This window comes from Lutra lutra, chromosome 3 (genome assembly GCF_902655055.1).
Source record: "Lutra lutra chromosome 3, mLutLut1.2, whole genome shotgun sequence".
Taxonomy (NCBI): domain Eukaryota; kingdom Metazoa; phylum Chordata; class Mammalia; order Carnivora; family Mustelidae; genus Lutra; species Lutra lutra.
The window spans coordinates 121798663-121816675 of NC_062280.1; the positions used below are offsets into that span (position 1 = coordinate 121798663).

General features: G+C 40.7%; 1 protein-coding gene across 2 annotated transcripts in view; it reads right to left on the reverse strand.

Annotated features, from left to right (window-relative positions):
• The window catches only part of MIPEP (mitochondrial intermediate peptidase), a 171816-nt gene that overhangs the window by 21274 nt on the left and 132529 nt on the right, over positions 1-18013 (reverse strand). Inside the window, exons 17-19 of one of the 2 annotated variants that reach the window (XM_047722923.1) lie at positions 6866-6987; positions 3446-3519; positions 214-260 (exon numbers count right to left, since the gene is read on the reverse strand). In XM_047722923.1, coding sequence (XP_047578879.1) covers positions 229-260; positions 3446-3519; positions 6866-6987 — 228 coding nt within the window. In that variant the 3' untranslated portion in view covers positions 214-228. Of the gene's footprint in view, positions 1-213; positions 261-3445; positions 3520-6865; positions 6988-18013 lie in introns of those variants that run through there. The other variant, XM_047722922.1, reaches the window with a different exon arrangement.

The window sequence follows — 18013 nt, forward strand, 5'->3', positions numbered from 1 at the left end:
GCTGTTTGAACGACTATGTAACCACTGCATTGTTTTCAAATGGTGTTTAGAGTGTTGAGGGCAAAGACACAGCCTCTCACTGTGGCTTGGATTGCCCTGTGGGGCCCCCTTGGTGCAGAGCCAGAGTCAGCACATAGTCGAGGCTGTGTGGCAGGAAACTTTACTAAGGAACGTGGAGCGGACAGCAGGAGAAAAGAAAGAGGAATTCCGTGTTCTCCAGCACTTCCCTCAGACCAGGTTCTGCCCACAAGGAGGCTCATCTGTTGGAGGGACCAGAAAAGATCAAGGGACTCAGAGCTAATGTTGACTCATTCTAAACACAGGTCACCTGTATCGTCTTTATTATTCAAAGATCAAAAGCATGGTGCGTTTGATTTCTTTGAATATGTATCATTCAAAGAGCATGAGTACAAGGCAGAGGTATTCTGACTCTAAGGAATAGCCTGGAGTTCATTTGAAATGTTAAGTCTTAAAGTAGGAGATTAATAAAGTTGTCATTTGGTCAAGGAGGCACATAGTTTGAAGGGAGGTATTCTTTCTTTATCTTTTGGTACTTAATATAACTCTATAACTCCTTGCATTTACGTAGTAGGCACCTAAGTAACATATATAAACACCTATAAAAAATTACATTTTCATACAAGAATAACACCTACTAGATTGCTTAGGTTTTTATATCACAACTCTTAGTAATTTCGCCAATTACTACTCTTCACAAGACCCCAGTGTTTGGCTATGAGCCATCCCCTAAGACATTCCTATTTGGGGGTACAGGCTGGCTGCCTAAGAGAAAATGAGAAGCCACTGCTGGTCTTGTCTTACAAATCCAGCCCTATAAAGTGACAGTAGTCATAAACTTCTCTGCACGTCCCCCATTCATCTCTGACATGTAACAAATCATGTGAATTAATGAAATCTGACAGAACAACATTAAGAAAAATATTAAAGTTTAAAAGCAGAACCATTCTATTGTTGGTGTTAATTGGAATCTGAATGCTTTATCATCTCTGGTTTGAACCACAGTCTTGTTTTTCTCTCCCAAGTGTGCGAATTTCAGTGTGGAAAATATTAAGTTTCTTAACACAATGATGTTTACATATAAAGAATGGAATTTTTAAAGAGGTTTGTTACAACATTCTTGGAAGTGAGTAGAAAAATACACCAGCCAAAGGACAAACATAGAAAAGGATTTAATTTTTTTTTTCTTTTGAGGGAGCCATATGTAAGCTAATATTTATGTGCAGACAGTGTTTAGATCCTGGTCTCAAAGAGGAAAAGCTAAGCATGGCTACTGGGAGAGTATACGTAACAGAAAACCTATAGGAGGAAGCAAAGTGAAGTGCCCCTTCTTGACTCACAGTGGGCTTTCTGTGAGGGACCAGAAACTATCAGCTGAGAAACACACGATGTGTACTCTCGGTGGTTTATTATTATGAGCTGAGGAATTTTCCTTTTACATGGGTCCATAAGAGATTCTTACCCCAGTGTCCTGTTCTGCAAACATGTGAAATAGCACAGACTGCTGAAGAGCACAGTCTCTGTGGCCAGAAGTCACAGGTTCAAATCCTGACTGATTTACCCACTGCCTATAACATGAGTCAAGGACCTGACCTGTTGCAACATCTGGAAAATGGGAATAGTGACCCTTCCTACCTCAAAGGGTGCTAGGAGATTAAACTAATCAAGCGTGTAAACCATGTAAAACCCTTCCCCGGCTGTAGCAGAGTTCAGGATGGGCCATTAAGGTGCGAGTGGAAACTGAAGCACCACCGCCAGGCCTTCTGCATCTCAGGAGGACAACTCGGAGGCACAGTGTACTGCCAGGAGACCAGAGTGTTGTTGTGGGGGACTTCTGTCCTCTCAGTTGGGCCAGGCTACATGAAATTGTGGGCTCTCTGGGCCGGCTGATTTGTTTTCTTAAACATACTACAGTGCTGGGTAGATTGTGCCAGGAAGAGCGCACACTCGGGGCCAAGTTGACGAAATACAAGTTCTACAAGAAAGGGGTGTTTGTCCATGTGTCCTTCATTCCTGCCCTCGGCACAGCACAGGGCCACAACAGTGCCAGGAGCCTAGGAGCCCTCAATGCGGGCATGTTGAGTAAAGGAACAGCTGGAGGGAAGGAGCTCTGTGAGAACGGGCCATAGGTATTAGATGCAACAGATGTAGGCAAGGAAACATTTATGTCAGACCAATTACTATCCTACTTCTCCAACACCAAATCTATCTCCTAAAAGCAATTTTTGTCAGCTACTTGGAGGGATCAGCTGAAGATATAACTGCTGATATATTGAGAATATCCAGGGATATTCACATCTTCCTTAAAATATTTCTGAGAACATTTTGTGCAAAATCATGATGGCCACTTCCATTTATAATTAAATTTTCAGTGAAAAGGGGCGCCTGGGTGGCTCAGTGGGTTAAGCCGCTGCCTTCGGCTCAGGTCATGATCTCAGGGATCGAGTCCCACATCGGGCTCTCTGCTCAGCAAGAAGCCTGCTTCCCTCCCTCTCTCTCTCTGCCTGCCTCTCCGTCTACTTGTGATCTCTCTCTGTCAAATAAATAAATAAAATCTTTAAAAAAAAATTTTTTTTCAGTGAAAATACTTAAATAAAAAAATTAACGCTCCACATTACATAGGAAAACTAGCATTGTGGTACCTGAAAGAGAAGACTTAATTAGGTTCTAATTTTTCAATGGGTAAAAAGTCCAGCCCACTGCCTTGGGATTTCTAAAAAGGTCTAGCTAAACTTTTGGAGAAAGAAATAAATGAGTTCTTTAGGCTAAAGAAATGCACTGAGACCTGTAAAATGTAAAAGGCAAATTTTCTGGTAATTTATGACAAATTTACAAACTTCCTATTAGAGTGTTAGCAACATTTTAAAAGTTAAAACCTTGAAGTTTTAGGCCAGCATCTGAAGAAATGGTAATAACTAAAAATTAAATTGTTGTTTGGGATATAATAGATGCTCAGAACAAAGTACAGAGCGGAAGCCTCATCTCTAAAGGGAAAAATGTAGAGACTTGAATATGAACAGCTTTCATCATAGATAATACAAAAACATAACTCAAAAAACCAATACTAAAACATAAAACCCAAAAAACAGGAGGTCAGTGAGAGTATGGGCTAAATAGATGAAGGCTACCAACTGTCGGTTATAAAATAAATAAGTCACGGAGCTGAGAAGCTTAGCATTGGGAATATAGTCAGTAATATTGTAATAACAGTGTTTGGTGACAGATGGTAGCTACGCTTACGGTGGTGAGCATGGCGTAACGTACAGACCTGTCCAATCGCTAAGCTGTACGCCTGAAACTAATACAACATTGTAGGTCAATCATACTTCAATAATTAAAAACATACATATAACCCATAAAACCTTTAAAAAAAAAAAAAAAAGGTGGGGGGATGACAGAGAAGTTACCAATCCTTGTTTTGTTTTACCTTGCACCATGAGCATGGGCTCCTTGCCCCCGCCGTGTGCTAGCATCTCCCTGCGATAGCGCTCCCCTGCCGCCCTGCGGGAGAGAGAGGACACTCTGTTACAGCCCCAGCTCACACTTGTCCTAGTTTCTCAAAATGAAGCCACACTGACATCTTATTCAGAAAAGCTGCCACCATGAGACAATCCTGCCCTCCATTTTCTCACTTCTAAAACTCTAATTCCAATTTTTAAATTATTCTGATTAAGTAAAACCACGTGTGAAATATTTACTATAAAAGGAGAACTGAATTTTCAGCTTTTCGTGTCATAGCAAACAATCTCTCTTCGAAGAAAGGATTATTTAGTTTCGGTATGATATAATAAGTAAAAGTTATCCCATTGTCCATCACCTTTGGGTGAGATCTTAAAGTGAGATTTGGGGTTTATTTCCACTGAGATTTCCACAGAAAAACAACACCGTGAAATCAAAGTGCAGGAGACAAAGCTGGCAGGAGAAGCTTAATTACACCGGGAGAGGCTGAGCTCAGCTAAGGGTAAATGACGGAATAGGAAACTGACTCCTGACCTCTGATGCTCTTTGTCTGCTGGGTTCTATAGGGAAGATTGTCTATTACAACACCTGCAGGCAGATTTGGAAGAATTTTTACAGATAGAAATTCTCCAACTTAACAGCACCAGGACACAAGCAATTTAGTGCTATTTTTGTATTTTATGGAAAATGCAATTCCTTTTATGACAGATGACTATACACCATGAGGAAATAAGTTACATAAATGATGCCGCTTTCATCGCACTATTTCTGGAGCATCTTTATGTATGGGCAATGTTGGGAACATGGTTTCTAATCAGAACTTTTGATCTATTACAGAGTCAAAAATATGTTGAGGGATGCCTGGGTGGCTCAGCTGGTTGGGCCACTGCCTTCGGCTCGGGTCATGATCCCAGGGTCTTGGGATCGAGTCCTGCGTCGGGCTCCTTGCTCAGCGGGGAGCCTGCTTCTCTCTCTGTCTCTGCTGCCACTCTGTCTGCCTGCTTGTGTTCTCCCTCTCTATCTCTCTGATAAATAAATAAATAAATAAATAAAATCTTTAAATATATATATATATATATATATGTTGAGATCAAACACTGGGTGGGTGGGTGCCAAGGCCAAGTGTGTCATGAATTAGGAATCATGGACAGAAGGCTGGGCCCACCCAGGGAAGGGAGGGGCAGCTGAGAGGCCCCACATGACCCCCGGCCTGGGGGCCCAGATCTCCTGCCAGCCCCAGTCTGCAGCCCCCCTCCCTTTAGGCGGACTCCTGCTCTCGGGCCTCTGGTTCTTGGTGTGCCTCAGGTCTGCACTGCCTGGCTTTCTGGTGAGACTTTCAGTCTGGTGATTTTTCAGAAGTGGGATCAAAAAGGATCTTTTGACATAGGTTAGAAATTTTCTAGTCCAGTGAATATTTTTACTAGCTTACTTTTACACGTCTATAAAAGTAGGGCAAACTACATGTCTAGGCAAGAATGCACATATAAACAAGATATAAATGCTTGGAAATATATGTATTTAATAGTATATGGTTTTCTAGTAAAGTGCAGCTCCTTTAAACAAGATAATATTTTGCCTAGTTTAAAGAAATCTCCAGTAAAGAATCATAATCCCCCAAACTGATTTATTATAGTCAATTTTGGCTTTAGGTCCTTTGAAAATAATAAAATCTGAAAAGTAGACCAAATGTCTGCAGTGTGCAAAGGGCGGAAGACAAAATAACATGTGGGTACCAAGCTGTAAAACATTTAAAAATTCTATTACATCAGATTCAAGTTCAAAAGGCTTTGGAACTGAATGTGATTATTAAATGCTAAGAAAATCCAAACCTACATCCAACTGCATAAAAAGCTGGGGGCTCGGCAGGAGACAGGGAGGGAGAAGGGGCTATGAATTAGCAGACCTGCCTTATAATCTCACTCCAGTCTGTTCGCTGGGAAGCCTTGGGCAAACCGCTTGTCCCCTCGGAGCCTCAGTTTCCTCTCACAAGAAGTACCTGCTCTGAAGACTGCCATTGATATAACATAACGTGCCCTTTGGAAACGTTAGGGCACTCTAAAAATCCATTAATTTTAAACCACATAAAAGCAGTGAAGATACAGCATCACCCATGGCTGCCTAAGAGGTATTTGGAGATGTGTTTATTTGTGCGGTGAGTAGATAAGATGCTTTAAATGAGTATTAGACCAGATCATAATTAGTGGTTTGCTTTCAAAGGAAGCTCCTTCTAAGGACTCCATGAGACCAGAACTCGACTTCCCTGAGCTTCCTGGTGTTGGAGGGAAGTCTGTGAGAATCACGAGGAGGCACACTCAAGGGTCAGTGGGGCAATCCTGTGCTTTTCCTGTGGGGTGGAGCTTACTGAGATCCTGGAGATGCCGGGCTGCCCATCCCAGACCCACTCTCCCTCCTTCTCTAGCCCACCACTGTGCATGGCTGCCTCCACCGTGAGGAAGGGGGAGAGCTTCCTACGTCCCTAGCTGAAATCAACCAACCAATTCCCTCGCAGAACCATTAAAGGCTCACACGGTCACCGGCTAACTAGATGAAATGCACTCTGGACAGGGCCAAGAGTCACCACACAATCATGTTCGTGGCAGCTGCGGATTGTGCTGTCTGAACTACTACCCATCGTGGTGATGGAAACGGTGAGCAGGGCTGCTTGGGAGGGCACCTAGGAGGCAAGCAGTGGGGGGCGATGTGGGGCAGGGGTCTGCAGCTACCAATGCTAAGTGGTGGTCAGTGGACCCTACGAAGGGAGCTGTGGAGGAATGGTCAGGGGAGCAGCTCTCCATCTTCTGATTGCCACTGTCTTACATGGGAAGAAAGTGTTCCAAAGTCAGATAGAGGGGGAACCTCCCAGAACACACTAGCATTGATAATCAAAGTTTCCAATGGTGATGCTCCCGAATGAACAACAGTAGCATGTCTTTTGTTGGGCAATAAAAAGGAAATCAGGTGCTGTTCCCCATGAGTGAATCCTTGGAAGCTTGTGCTGAAAATAAGGAAGCCTGTCCAAAGGAATAGGGAGGACCCAGCAGCAGGTACAGACAATAAGAGAGGCTGGAACAACTAAGGAAACCCACTGGGGAGGGGTGGAAGCAGAGCAGTCTAGGGCCACTTTGGAGAAGCAAAGAGCTCTCACACAAAGGATCCCCACGGCCATGGCGGGAGGGCGCCACACCATCACCAGCGTGCGGCAGCTGCGCAGCACTAGAGAGCAAGGCAGAGGTTCGGAGTCAGGCTGTGTCTCCGGAAGTGCGAGGGAGGCCCAGTCAGAAGGTGTGGGGTGGGCTAGGTGGCAAGTGGCTGAGGTTCTCAGCCAGGCTTCAGATGTAGTGGGGTGGGGGGTTACTGGCGTTGGAGGAGAATTCCTGCCCCTCATTACCTGTTAAAGGGGTCTTGTTGAAAACACTCCTTCCAAACCATGGAAGCTACTGCCCTGGACATCAGGTAAGAGTAGTACTTGGCACCATAGCCCACAAGGTGGCTGAATCGAAGCTGCCAGGCCTGCCAAAAAGAGAAACACAGCACAGGAAATATGAAGTCTTTGTATTTTCAGATATTGTGTATGAGAATACAACAGAAGCACATAAGGAAATCCACAAAGGTTTTAATTTAAATTTTATAGAGGGCCCCATCACTCATGATGTTAATATTTTTCCACATTTTATACTCTGTTATGCACTGGTGTGCTCCCCACCAAAGTTCATATGTTGGAGCCCTAACCCCCCCATACCTCAGAATGGGACTGTACTGAAGACAGGGTCTTGAAAAGGGTGGTCAGGCTAAACTGAAGCAGTTAGGGTAGGCCCTAATCCAGTAGGACCGGATCCTTGTAAGAAGGGAGAGACACTGGGTTTGGGCCCAAAGGAAAGGTAATGTGAGGGCACAGTAAGAAGGCAGTCATCTGCCAGCCAAAGAGAGGAGCCTTGAAGAAACCAAGCCTGCCACACCTAATTATTTCCAAGTTCATCACTGCTGGGATTCATCTCTGTGACAGACACAGTGAGAAGACAGCCCACACTCAGCAGGAGGGGTGAAGGTCATAGAGCAAGGACGGACTTTCACATCTGTTGTAGCCTGCTTGGAATGCCTGGTCATCAAAACGAGGAGAGGGAATTATGGGTCTGGCACTGAATACATCCATCTCTTGTTTTTCTTTTTCTTTCTTTTTCTTTTTTCTGAGGACAATAATGTAGTTATTGTAAGAAAGACCACGTGAATTTTCATGGAAGAATACCCTTCCGCTGGAAAATTCTTGTCCTACAAATACTGTTCTTTCTTGGTACCTAAAAGCTGAAACATCTATATTCTGACTGGTTGGTAGGAAGAAGGTGATACTGCCAACACATAAATTTACCACAGCCTATTCACGGTCTAACACTGCTACAACAAAAGCTAGATTTTTTACAATTTACAATTACAAAAGCGGTCCTCAAAAGACATATTTATGATCTAAATATTTTTTACTTTTCTAAAACAAATATGCAATAATCCACTGTCTTCTGATGTGTGCTTTAGATAACATTATCATTTTTTGAGAAAAAAAATTGAAGCCTAAGTTTTTCAAAAGAATGTAAACAAAAAAACTGAGTTTTATTCATAATGACAGATGGATATATTATTCTTTCACCCATAATTTAATTTTTTCACTTTTTCAATGAAGGTATAATTGATATGTTACAATAGTTACAGGCATATATAATGATTCAGTATTTGTATATATTTTGAAATGCTCACCAGAATAAGCTAGAAACCTATTTTTTTAAATGAAGATAATCATTCTCTAACAAATATTTTAATTCCCTGGAAAACAAAATATAAGGTGTAATCCTCACCATAAACCTATTAACTATATAAGCAAATTCTACCTGATTAAGAGCAAATATTTTTTTTTAAAAAAGATGGTTCCTTGATCACAGTGTGTGGCAAGTTTTAGAACGCAGTCTGTCTAAGTCTTATATCTACTACCCAGGGACTCTAATAATGAGATCACAGTGCTAGTTCACTCTCTGCATATGTCTAACATATTAAGACAAATATTTTGTCTGGATTGGGCAAAGGAGCTGTTAGAAAAGAGGTAGCTAATGCAGCATTGTGTGTTGTGTCGACCATACTTCAATTTAAAAAAACTAAAAAAAAAGGAATAGCACAAATAAATGGAAAGTTGCAAGGGTGGGAGGGGGGAAGGAAGGTATGCTGGAGCACTGAAACTGATTTTGAACAGGAGGCTATCAGGGAAGAGAGATCAATCACCCTCCACATCCACTTTCCCTGTTTTTCCAAAATGGCTACACTTGGAAGTAAGTGAGCGCCTTGTGAGTCATGTTCTGAAAGGAAAGAGACGTGCCCCTTGCTCTCGTGCCATGCCATGCTGGGCCATCTGTGACAGTGAGATCCCACCTGTGGGAAGCCGCAAGCCGGGAACGTGGTTTCCAACTCCACATCACCACCACCAGCACAGGGTGGGTGCACTCACAAGGCTGTTATCTGGGGTCTGTTACAGTAACCAGACCTGGATCCTTCCTCATTGGCCCCAGGCCCAGGTGCCAGCACCAAGAACACATGGAGGGCATTAGAGCTGAGGCCCCAGAAGCTTAACAGTGATCTTGCCCCAGATGGAAGAATGTGTCTGCACACATTCTCAGGGGGCATGGGGGGAGAGGGGCATGGAAAGTAGAGACAGACTTTCTTTCCCGTCCTTTTTCCAATGCAAGCACTATTTAAATTGAAGGCCAATAGTCAAGGACCATCTAGGGTCAAATTCCATTATGATAAACTTTGAGTAACTAAATTTTTAGTCAAAGGGTTGGGTCTTTCAGAATTCACTTATAACAGATACAATGGTTCTGTATACTCTGTCTTATTAGAAAAGGGGATCTATGTCAATTTTGGGGTTATGCCGGCATCTTAATGGACCACTGGTAATCTTTCTCGTATAAAGCCACTAGGCTACAATGATATCTTTTGTCATGGAATATGGCCCGCTGTTTTAGTCTGATGCTCCACTGATAGTGGTTCTTATGCCACTGATGTTGTCATCCTCTCTCAAGGTGGACGTCTCCAGTCAGGAAGTACACAGTTGAAGGGGTCCTGTCTTTGAGACCTTCTTGGTGATCTGCCATAACTACTGCGGTAGCCTCTGCAGTACCGAGCAGAGTGTAATTCTGTTTAGATTCCCGCTGAATGCAGTTTTGTGTTGCCTCGAAAGCAGGCCTACCTCAAAAGAGGCATCTGATTCGAGCTACGAAATTTCTAAGTTCGTTCGTGTCATCAGTTCATAACTAAGTCCTCACATAAACAGAGTAATAAAAATAAGACCTTTCAGAAGTGTAGAAAAAGACATCAGGGTTTGTGCAATGCTCAGCTTCCTGAGCTGCCACGGCGTCTGCTTATAGCAACATGCCTGCCTGGATACAGATATTCTGTCACAGGGCACACTCGTTGTGTCTTGTTCTGTAATTACAGGTTTGAGTTCGGTACTACACCCTTTCCTACCTCAAGACACGCTAGATAAATTACGCCCACCTGACACTTCCATCAGTGGTTTGTGAGTTTATGGCGGATGAAGACCTACAGTTCCACTGCTCTGTAACCACAAATAGCTAATTCCTTCTGATTCAACCTAATAGGAAGTCTTTGTTATAATTTCACTCGTTCGTCAGGAAAAGGAAAAGACAGCATTTCATTTGAAGCTCAGGAATGACGACATGCTCTTCCTTTGAAGTCGAAGCTTTTTTTTCCCAAGGGACACAATTGGGTGGACAGACATGTTCACCCTTCCTTTGAAGTGTAATGTGCAGATCTGGTCTTAAAACAAAGGACATGAATCCTTTGCAGTTTTTCTTTTATTCTGACGGGAAGTGTAGATCTTCCAACCCTGACATATCTTAAGGCATGGCTATCACAGACTTCTTGGTCAGAAGACCCCAGTGATCCCACAGATAGGAACGTGGAGCAGGAGAAGAGTGTTCTAGGAAGCCTGTGCAAACTATCACTTGCTTTAGAACTCAGGGAAGGTGAGGCCCTCTGAAGATTCTATTCGCTGTAGCCCCTTCCTCACCATGTGATTTTCCAGGGCCAGGAACAGAAAGGCAGAAAAGGAGCCAGTTACCTAACATCTATTTCAGGTTCAGACCTAGAAGAGGAGCCATTGCGGAGTAAGCACTCATTAACAACATGCTAAGGGTTCCGTGATTGAACTGATTGATCATTTCTCTTAATTATACTCTCAAATAGCACATCATTTCTTCATCTCTAGCTATATGTGTATAAATGCATTTAACTAAAATTTATTTTAAAATAATCTTATCAGTGACATTATAAATTGGATGAGAACAGGAATGACACCCACTACTTCTTTGGTGTGTGTCATATAAAATGAAATTTCCTTAAGACCAAAGACCACAATACTGTGCCTATGTCTGGACTTAGCACGGTATGGGGACTACAAAGGGAATTCAACAGCTGTCTGTTGGACAGATGGATGGATGGATGGATCAATGGATGGATGGATGGATGGACAGACACTGTAGGATTCTTTCAGGATGATGCTCAATGTTACTGAAAAATTAGCCTTTGACTGCAGTAAGGAGGCCAGGAATAATATCCATATCACAAACAAGAGGATATTACAGAGTTAAAAGCAAATTTTGGATCTTATGCTGATTATTACTAATGTTGTTTTTTTTTAAAAAAAAACTACATTTTTACTATATTGATAGATGATACAAGACTTTTGAGGCTAATTTTGACACCAGATCTCCACATCTGAACTATGTACACAGTCTGTATCATACTTCCTAGGGTAGTGACTTCAATTTCTTTCAAGCTCTGTAGAATCTAAACAAACAATGAGCCCAGAAATACCATGTAAGCTCAGAAAGGCCTACTGTTCAATGTGTACCTGTCATAATTAGGGTAACTAAAAGACAGCAAGAGACAAAGAAGCAAATTCCTGAGCTAGTCTTTATAGATAGACCATTTTGACTTTTTACATTCTCTACACACAATACTGTCTGTTTGTGGAGTATCTCTTGTGATACCAAATCTGTGGCATCCAACAGTGTTCAGCCACAATGGAAAGCAGAAGAAGATATTTTTCCATCTCCCTTCTCATGTTTATATTCTCTCTCTCCCAATACATGTACATAAATATTTTCCATGATTCAGTATGGACTGGTATTTCTAATTTGATAAAAAAAAAAAAAAGAGTCCCCATCGACACTTTACCAAAACCTGAGAAATGATAGTGGCAAACAGGAATTCACCATTTGTAATACAAAGTGATTTTATAAACATTTTTTTTTTTTTAGATTTTATTTATTTATTTGACAGAGAGAGATCACAAGCAGGCAGAGAGGCAGGCAGAGAGAGAGGGGGAAGCAGGCTCCCTACTGAGCAGAGAGCCCGATGCGGGGCTCGATCCCAGGACCCTGAGATCATGACCTGAGCCGAAGGCAGCGGCTTAACCCACTGAGCCACCCAGGCGCCCCACAAAGTGATTTTAAATGAAACACAGCTATTATGCTTGACAAACTTCCAGGTGGCCCCATGGTCTCATTAATGCCTCTGTGAAATCACTCCCCTTGAGTGTGGGCAGGATCTGTGCCTTGCTTCTCACTAAGAGAATATGGCAACAGCAATGAAATGTCACCTTCATGATTAGTTGTGCTACACACAATGTCTCGTCTGGTTAGCAGACTCACTCTAGAAACCCTCCTCGATGGCCTAAAAAGTCGGCAGCCATGTTGGAGAAGTCCACCTGGTAGGAAGCCAGGTGAATCCTCTCGGATCTGGGAGGAAGGATTTAAGATGTGGGAGTGGCCTCTTGGACACAATCCAATAGCTGACAGCAAGAAGTCAGGACCCTGGATCCCATAGCTGCAAAGACAGGAACTCTGCCAATGACCCAGGTGAGGCAGTCAGGCCCCAGACGAGACTGCAGTTGGCTGACACCTTGGCTGCAGTGTGTGACTCCCCGAGCATGGAATATGCTGGGCTATGCTGGGCTCTGCCTCCTGACATACAAAAACCAAGAAGGCTACTGGTTTAAGCCAGTAAATTTGTGGTAATTTGTTACACAGCAAGAGAATGTATATTATTATTTCAAAAACTAAGAGTTGTACCCAAAAGTAATAAGAGAAATGAGCCCCAGAAAATATGGAAGGGATATTTATATTTATTAAATGTCTCTTCGTCAAAATCTTTTGAGGATAACAGTCAATAGATATTTTGTAAATTTTTATAAACAGTTTAACAGTTTAACATTTTACAAAAAGAATCAAGAAAGAGTAATTTGGTCAAGGCCAAGATTGTTAAGCAGCTCCTCCTTATTTCTTTCTTCCTCTTAGGAAGGGAATCACACCCTTTCCCAAGCACATCTGAGCAAGGCTGCCGTTGCTCTGACAGAGACTACACTTCCCAGGCTTCCTAGAGTGGCTAAGCTATGTTCTCGCAGGCAAGGTAAGTGGAGGTGATGTGTACAACCCTGTCCTTCAAAAGGATGCTCCTCATCCCCCTCCTTTTTCCCCCTCTCTGCTAGCCTTGAGCAGTGAAAGCTGGCACCACCTTGTATGCAGATCAAAGCCACGTGTTGAGGAGCCAACCAATCCGCCAGTCCCATCTGCACACCCTTGCCTTATCAGGCAGAAGGAAGTAAACTGTATCTCATTTAAGTCATTGCATTTGTTTTTCCAACTGATGAGCACACAGGTCACATGTGTGGAGACAGAGTTCATAGCCAGGTGTCCTTCTAAAATCAAAGCCGATGGTCTCTTGCTACTCCATACTGCATATCGTGAAGTATCAAATTAAATTATGTGACCTACAGCTTTCCACGAATGGGAAAAATATAATCACACTGATTTTAAATTCTGGACCCTCAGAACATATCCTTATGCATGATTTGTGTGTTTATATTTGAGACCCATGACTTAGACCTTAATTTCTATCATACCAGCTTAAATACATCAAAAACACACCATGTAGCTATTTTTACGGCTAAAAAGGAAAGAACTTATAAATGTGATAATAAAAGTAAGTGTTATAATAAGTTAAAATGTTAATACTGCTGGACTTGGGGGAGGCCTCTGGGACCTATGAGTGGTCTACAGCTGACAGCCAGGGGAAAGCTGGCTTGTGTATATTAATACTAAACCTAAGTATAATAATAACAGTAAGTTAAAATGTTAAGACTGTTCTACATAAAAATATTTATCCACATTACATAAATCCTTCTCCACATAACCATTCAAGCTTGAATAATTTCCCAAAGTGCCATTAAGATAATTTTCTAACCCTGAAACAGACTTCTGTGCCATATTTGTGTGTTTATAACACAAAACCCAATGACAACTGGGAGACATTTTCTATGCTAATGGTAGAATTATGGCCTATTTTCAGAAGACCCAATGTTAGAAGAAAAAAATTATTCTTTTTTTTTTTTTTAAAGATTTTTTATTTATTTGACAGAGAGATCACAAGCAGGCAGAGAGGCAGGCAGAGAGAGGGGGATGCAGGCTCCCTGCCGAGCAGAGAACCCAACGTGGGGCTCGATCCCAGGACCCTGAGATCATGACCTGAGCTGAAGGCAAAGGCTTAACGCTCTGAGCCACCCAGGTGTCCCCAAAAAAATCATTCTTAACAAACTGACCAAATCTCTTCAAGCAACTAATAGTAATGTCAGTCATATCATAATCGATGCACAAAATATTAATAAAGAATACACCTCTTTAGTATATAAATCTCAATTATCAGTTTTCTTTACATATGGGTATTGAAAAAAAAAAACACTTCAAAAAAACAAAAGCCCTGGAAATACTGGATTGTGCCTGTGAGAGCTAATTTATTAGCAGAGCAAACGTGTAGCTGATTCAAATGTTTATGTTGTTAAAGTGCTTATTAGATGAAACATGGATAGGTGATATTAATCTAACTAAAGAAGATAATAAATCAAAAAATAACAAGCGTGGAACTGGAATCAAGAGATGCTGGCTTTTTTCTTCCTAATGGAATCTCCTTAACCCTGCTTTCCCCTTGTTTGGACCATCTCACAAGAAGGAGGAGGTTCCTCTCCATTCTAAAGGAACCCATGCTCAGGTAATGAGAACTGCCAGAGAACATGAGGGCTTCTGCAATCATGAGGCCACCCAGGGGACCAAGAGGGACCCCTGTAAGAACAGGACAGAATCAAGCACAGCTCTGGTGCTAATACATCCACCAAAAGAAGCAGGATACTAAAACAAACAGAAAACAATTGACAAAACAGCCAAGGGAACCATACCTAACAATAATTACTCTAAATGTAAATGGACTAAATTCTCCAATTAAAAGACACAGAGTGGCTGGCTGGATTTTTTTTTTTTTTAAGATTTTTAAAATTTATCTGACAGAGAGAGACACAGCGAGAGAGGGAACATAAGCAGGGGGAGTGGGAGAGAGAGAAGCAGGCCTCCCACCGAGCAAGGAGCCCGACTCAGGGCTCGATCCCAGAACCCTGGGATCACGACCTGAGCAGAAGGCAGATGCTTAATGACTGAGCCACCCAGGCACCCCTGGATTTTTTTTTTTTAAAGACCCAACTATAAGTTGCTGCAAAAGACTCACCTCAGCTTTAAGGACACACAAAGGCTCAATGTTCAGGGATGGAAAAATATATTCCATGCAAATGGGAAGCAAAAGAGAACAAGGATAGCTATACTTACAACAGAAAAAATAACTTTAAGACAAAACAGTAACAGAGACAATTCATCAAGAAGATAGAACAGCTGTAAATATATGTGCTCCCAATGTAAGAGCACCTAAATATGTCAAGCAAATGCTAACAGATCTGAAGAGTAAAACAGACAATCAAACTCTAATAGCAGCGAATTTCAACACCTGACTTTCAACAATGGCTAGATCATCCAGACAGAAAGTCAACAGGGAAACATTAGAACCATTCTTTTGATCAAATGGTCCTAACAGACATATATGCAGATCATTCCATCCAACAACAGCAGACTACATACTCTTCTCAAGTACAAACAGAACATTCTCCAGCACAGGTCATGAAAAAGTCTTACCAAATTTAAGAAGACTGAAATCATACCAAGTACCTTCTCTGACTACAGTGGCATGAAACTAGATGTTAATAACAGGAGGAAAGCTTAAAAATGCACAAATATGTGGAAATTCAGCAACACACTTCTGAACAACTAATGGGTCAAAGAAGAAACCAAAAGGCAATATCAAAAAATATCTTGAAACAAACAAAAACAAAGGTGCAATATATCCAAATCTATGGGATGCTGCAAAAGCAGATTTAAGGTGCAAGATAGCAAAAATGTAAAAAAAAATTTTTTTAATAAAAATAAATAAAAAATCAACCTAACTTTTAAAGAACTAGAAAAAAAGGAAACAATTAAGCCCAAAGTTAGCAGAAGGAAGGAAATAACAAATATTGGAGTGGAAATAGATGAAATAGCGACTAAAAGACAACAGAAAATAACAATAAAATGAATAGTTTTTAAAGATATATTTACTTATTTATTTATTTATTTATTAAGAGGGAGGCACAGAGGAAGGAGAGTAAGAATTCTTAAGCAGACTCCCTGCTGAGCACAGAGCCTGATGTGGGGCTCAATCCCAGGACCCTAAGATGATAACTTAAGACAAAATCAAGAGTTGGCCACCCAACCAAATGAGCCACCCAGGCACCCCTGCAGCAGGTTTTTTTTTTTTTTTTTTAAGAAACAAAATTGATGAACCATATCCAGATATACCAAGAGCAGAAGTGAGAGGATAAGATAATATTAATAATAAAAGAAAACATTACAACTGATACCACAGAAATATAAAGGATCATAGAGACTATAAATAATTATACAGCAACAAATTGGACAACCTAGAAAAAATGGATGCATTTCTAGAAATATACAATCTACCAAGACTGAATCAAGAAAAAATAGGAACCCTCATATTGTTTTTCAGAGTCCACAGGAGGGGTTGGGGGTGGGAGGTTGGGTGAGCCTGGTCGTGGGTATTATGGAGGGCATGTATTGCATGGAGCACTGGGTGTGGTGCATAAACACTGAATTCTGGAACACTGGAAAGAAATTTAAAAAAAATTAAAAAAAATTAAAAACTAAAAAATAGGTGATAGAAACAAGTCAGAAACAAAGAATATTTTTCTTACAAAGAGTAAGAAGCAATGTGGCTCAAAATACTAAACTGAACCAGCTCTTGGAAAGATGTGTTAACTCTCTAATCTTCAGTCATTCCACTGTAAATATAATAAAAACCATTTTATTATATTAAAAACCATTTCTATTACAAAAAAAAGAAAGAAAGAAAGAAAGAATAGGAAACCTGAACAAACTAATTACTAATAAGGTGATTGAATCAGGAATTAAAAACCTCCTAACAAACACAAGTCCAAGACCAGAAGGCTTCACAGGTGAATTCCACCAAATGTTAAATTAAAAAAAATAAAAAAATAAAAACTATACCAATCTCTCCCAAAGTCTTTGAAAACAAACAAAGCAAAAAGCAGAGGAGGGAACATTTCCAAACTCATTTTGGGAGCCCAGCATTGTGATGATACAAAAACCAGACAAGGATACTATAAGAAAATTACAGGCCAATATCCTTGATGAATACTGATGTAAAAATCCTCAATAAAATAACAGCAAACTGAATTAAATAGTACATCAAAAGTATCATAAACCATAACCAAGTGGGATTTATTCCAGAGATGTAAGCATTGTTCAACACCCCCAAATCAATCATTGTGATACATCACATTAACAAAAGAGTAGATAAAAATCATACCATCATTTCAATTGATGCAGGAAAAGCATCAGACAAAATTCCACATCCAATCATGATAAAAACTCTCAACAAACTGGATACAGAGAAAATGTACCTCAACCCATTAAAGGCCACATATGACAAACCTCATGCCATGCCAAACCTCAGCTAATTTCATACTCAATGATGAAAACAGTGAAACTTCTTCCTCTCAGTTAAGGAAGTAGACAAAAATGTCCATTCTCCAAACTTTTATCACTGTAATACTAGAAGTTATAGCCAGAGTAATTATGCAAGAAAATGAAATAAAAGGCATACAAATCAGAAAAGAAGTAAAACTGTTTCTACAGTGACACGATAGTACATTAAAGAAAACCCTAAAAATTCCACACAACAAACTGTGTTAGGCTAATAAACAATTCAGTAAGTTGCAGGACATAAAATCAATGTATAAAAATCAGTTGTATTTGTATACCAACAATGAACTCTCAGAAAGAGAAATTAAGAAAACAATCTCATTCACAATTGTATCAAAAAGAATAAAATATTTGGGAATAAATTTAACCATTGAAATGAAATATCTATACACTGAAAGCTACTGAAGAAGACACAAATGGGAAGGTATTTCATGTTCATGGATTAGAAGAATTAATATTGCTAAAATAACCACACTACCCAAAGCAATCTATAGAGTCAATGCAGTCCCCTATCAAAATTCTAATGGCATTTTTCCACACAATTA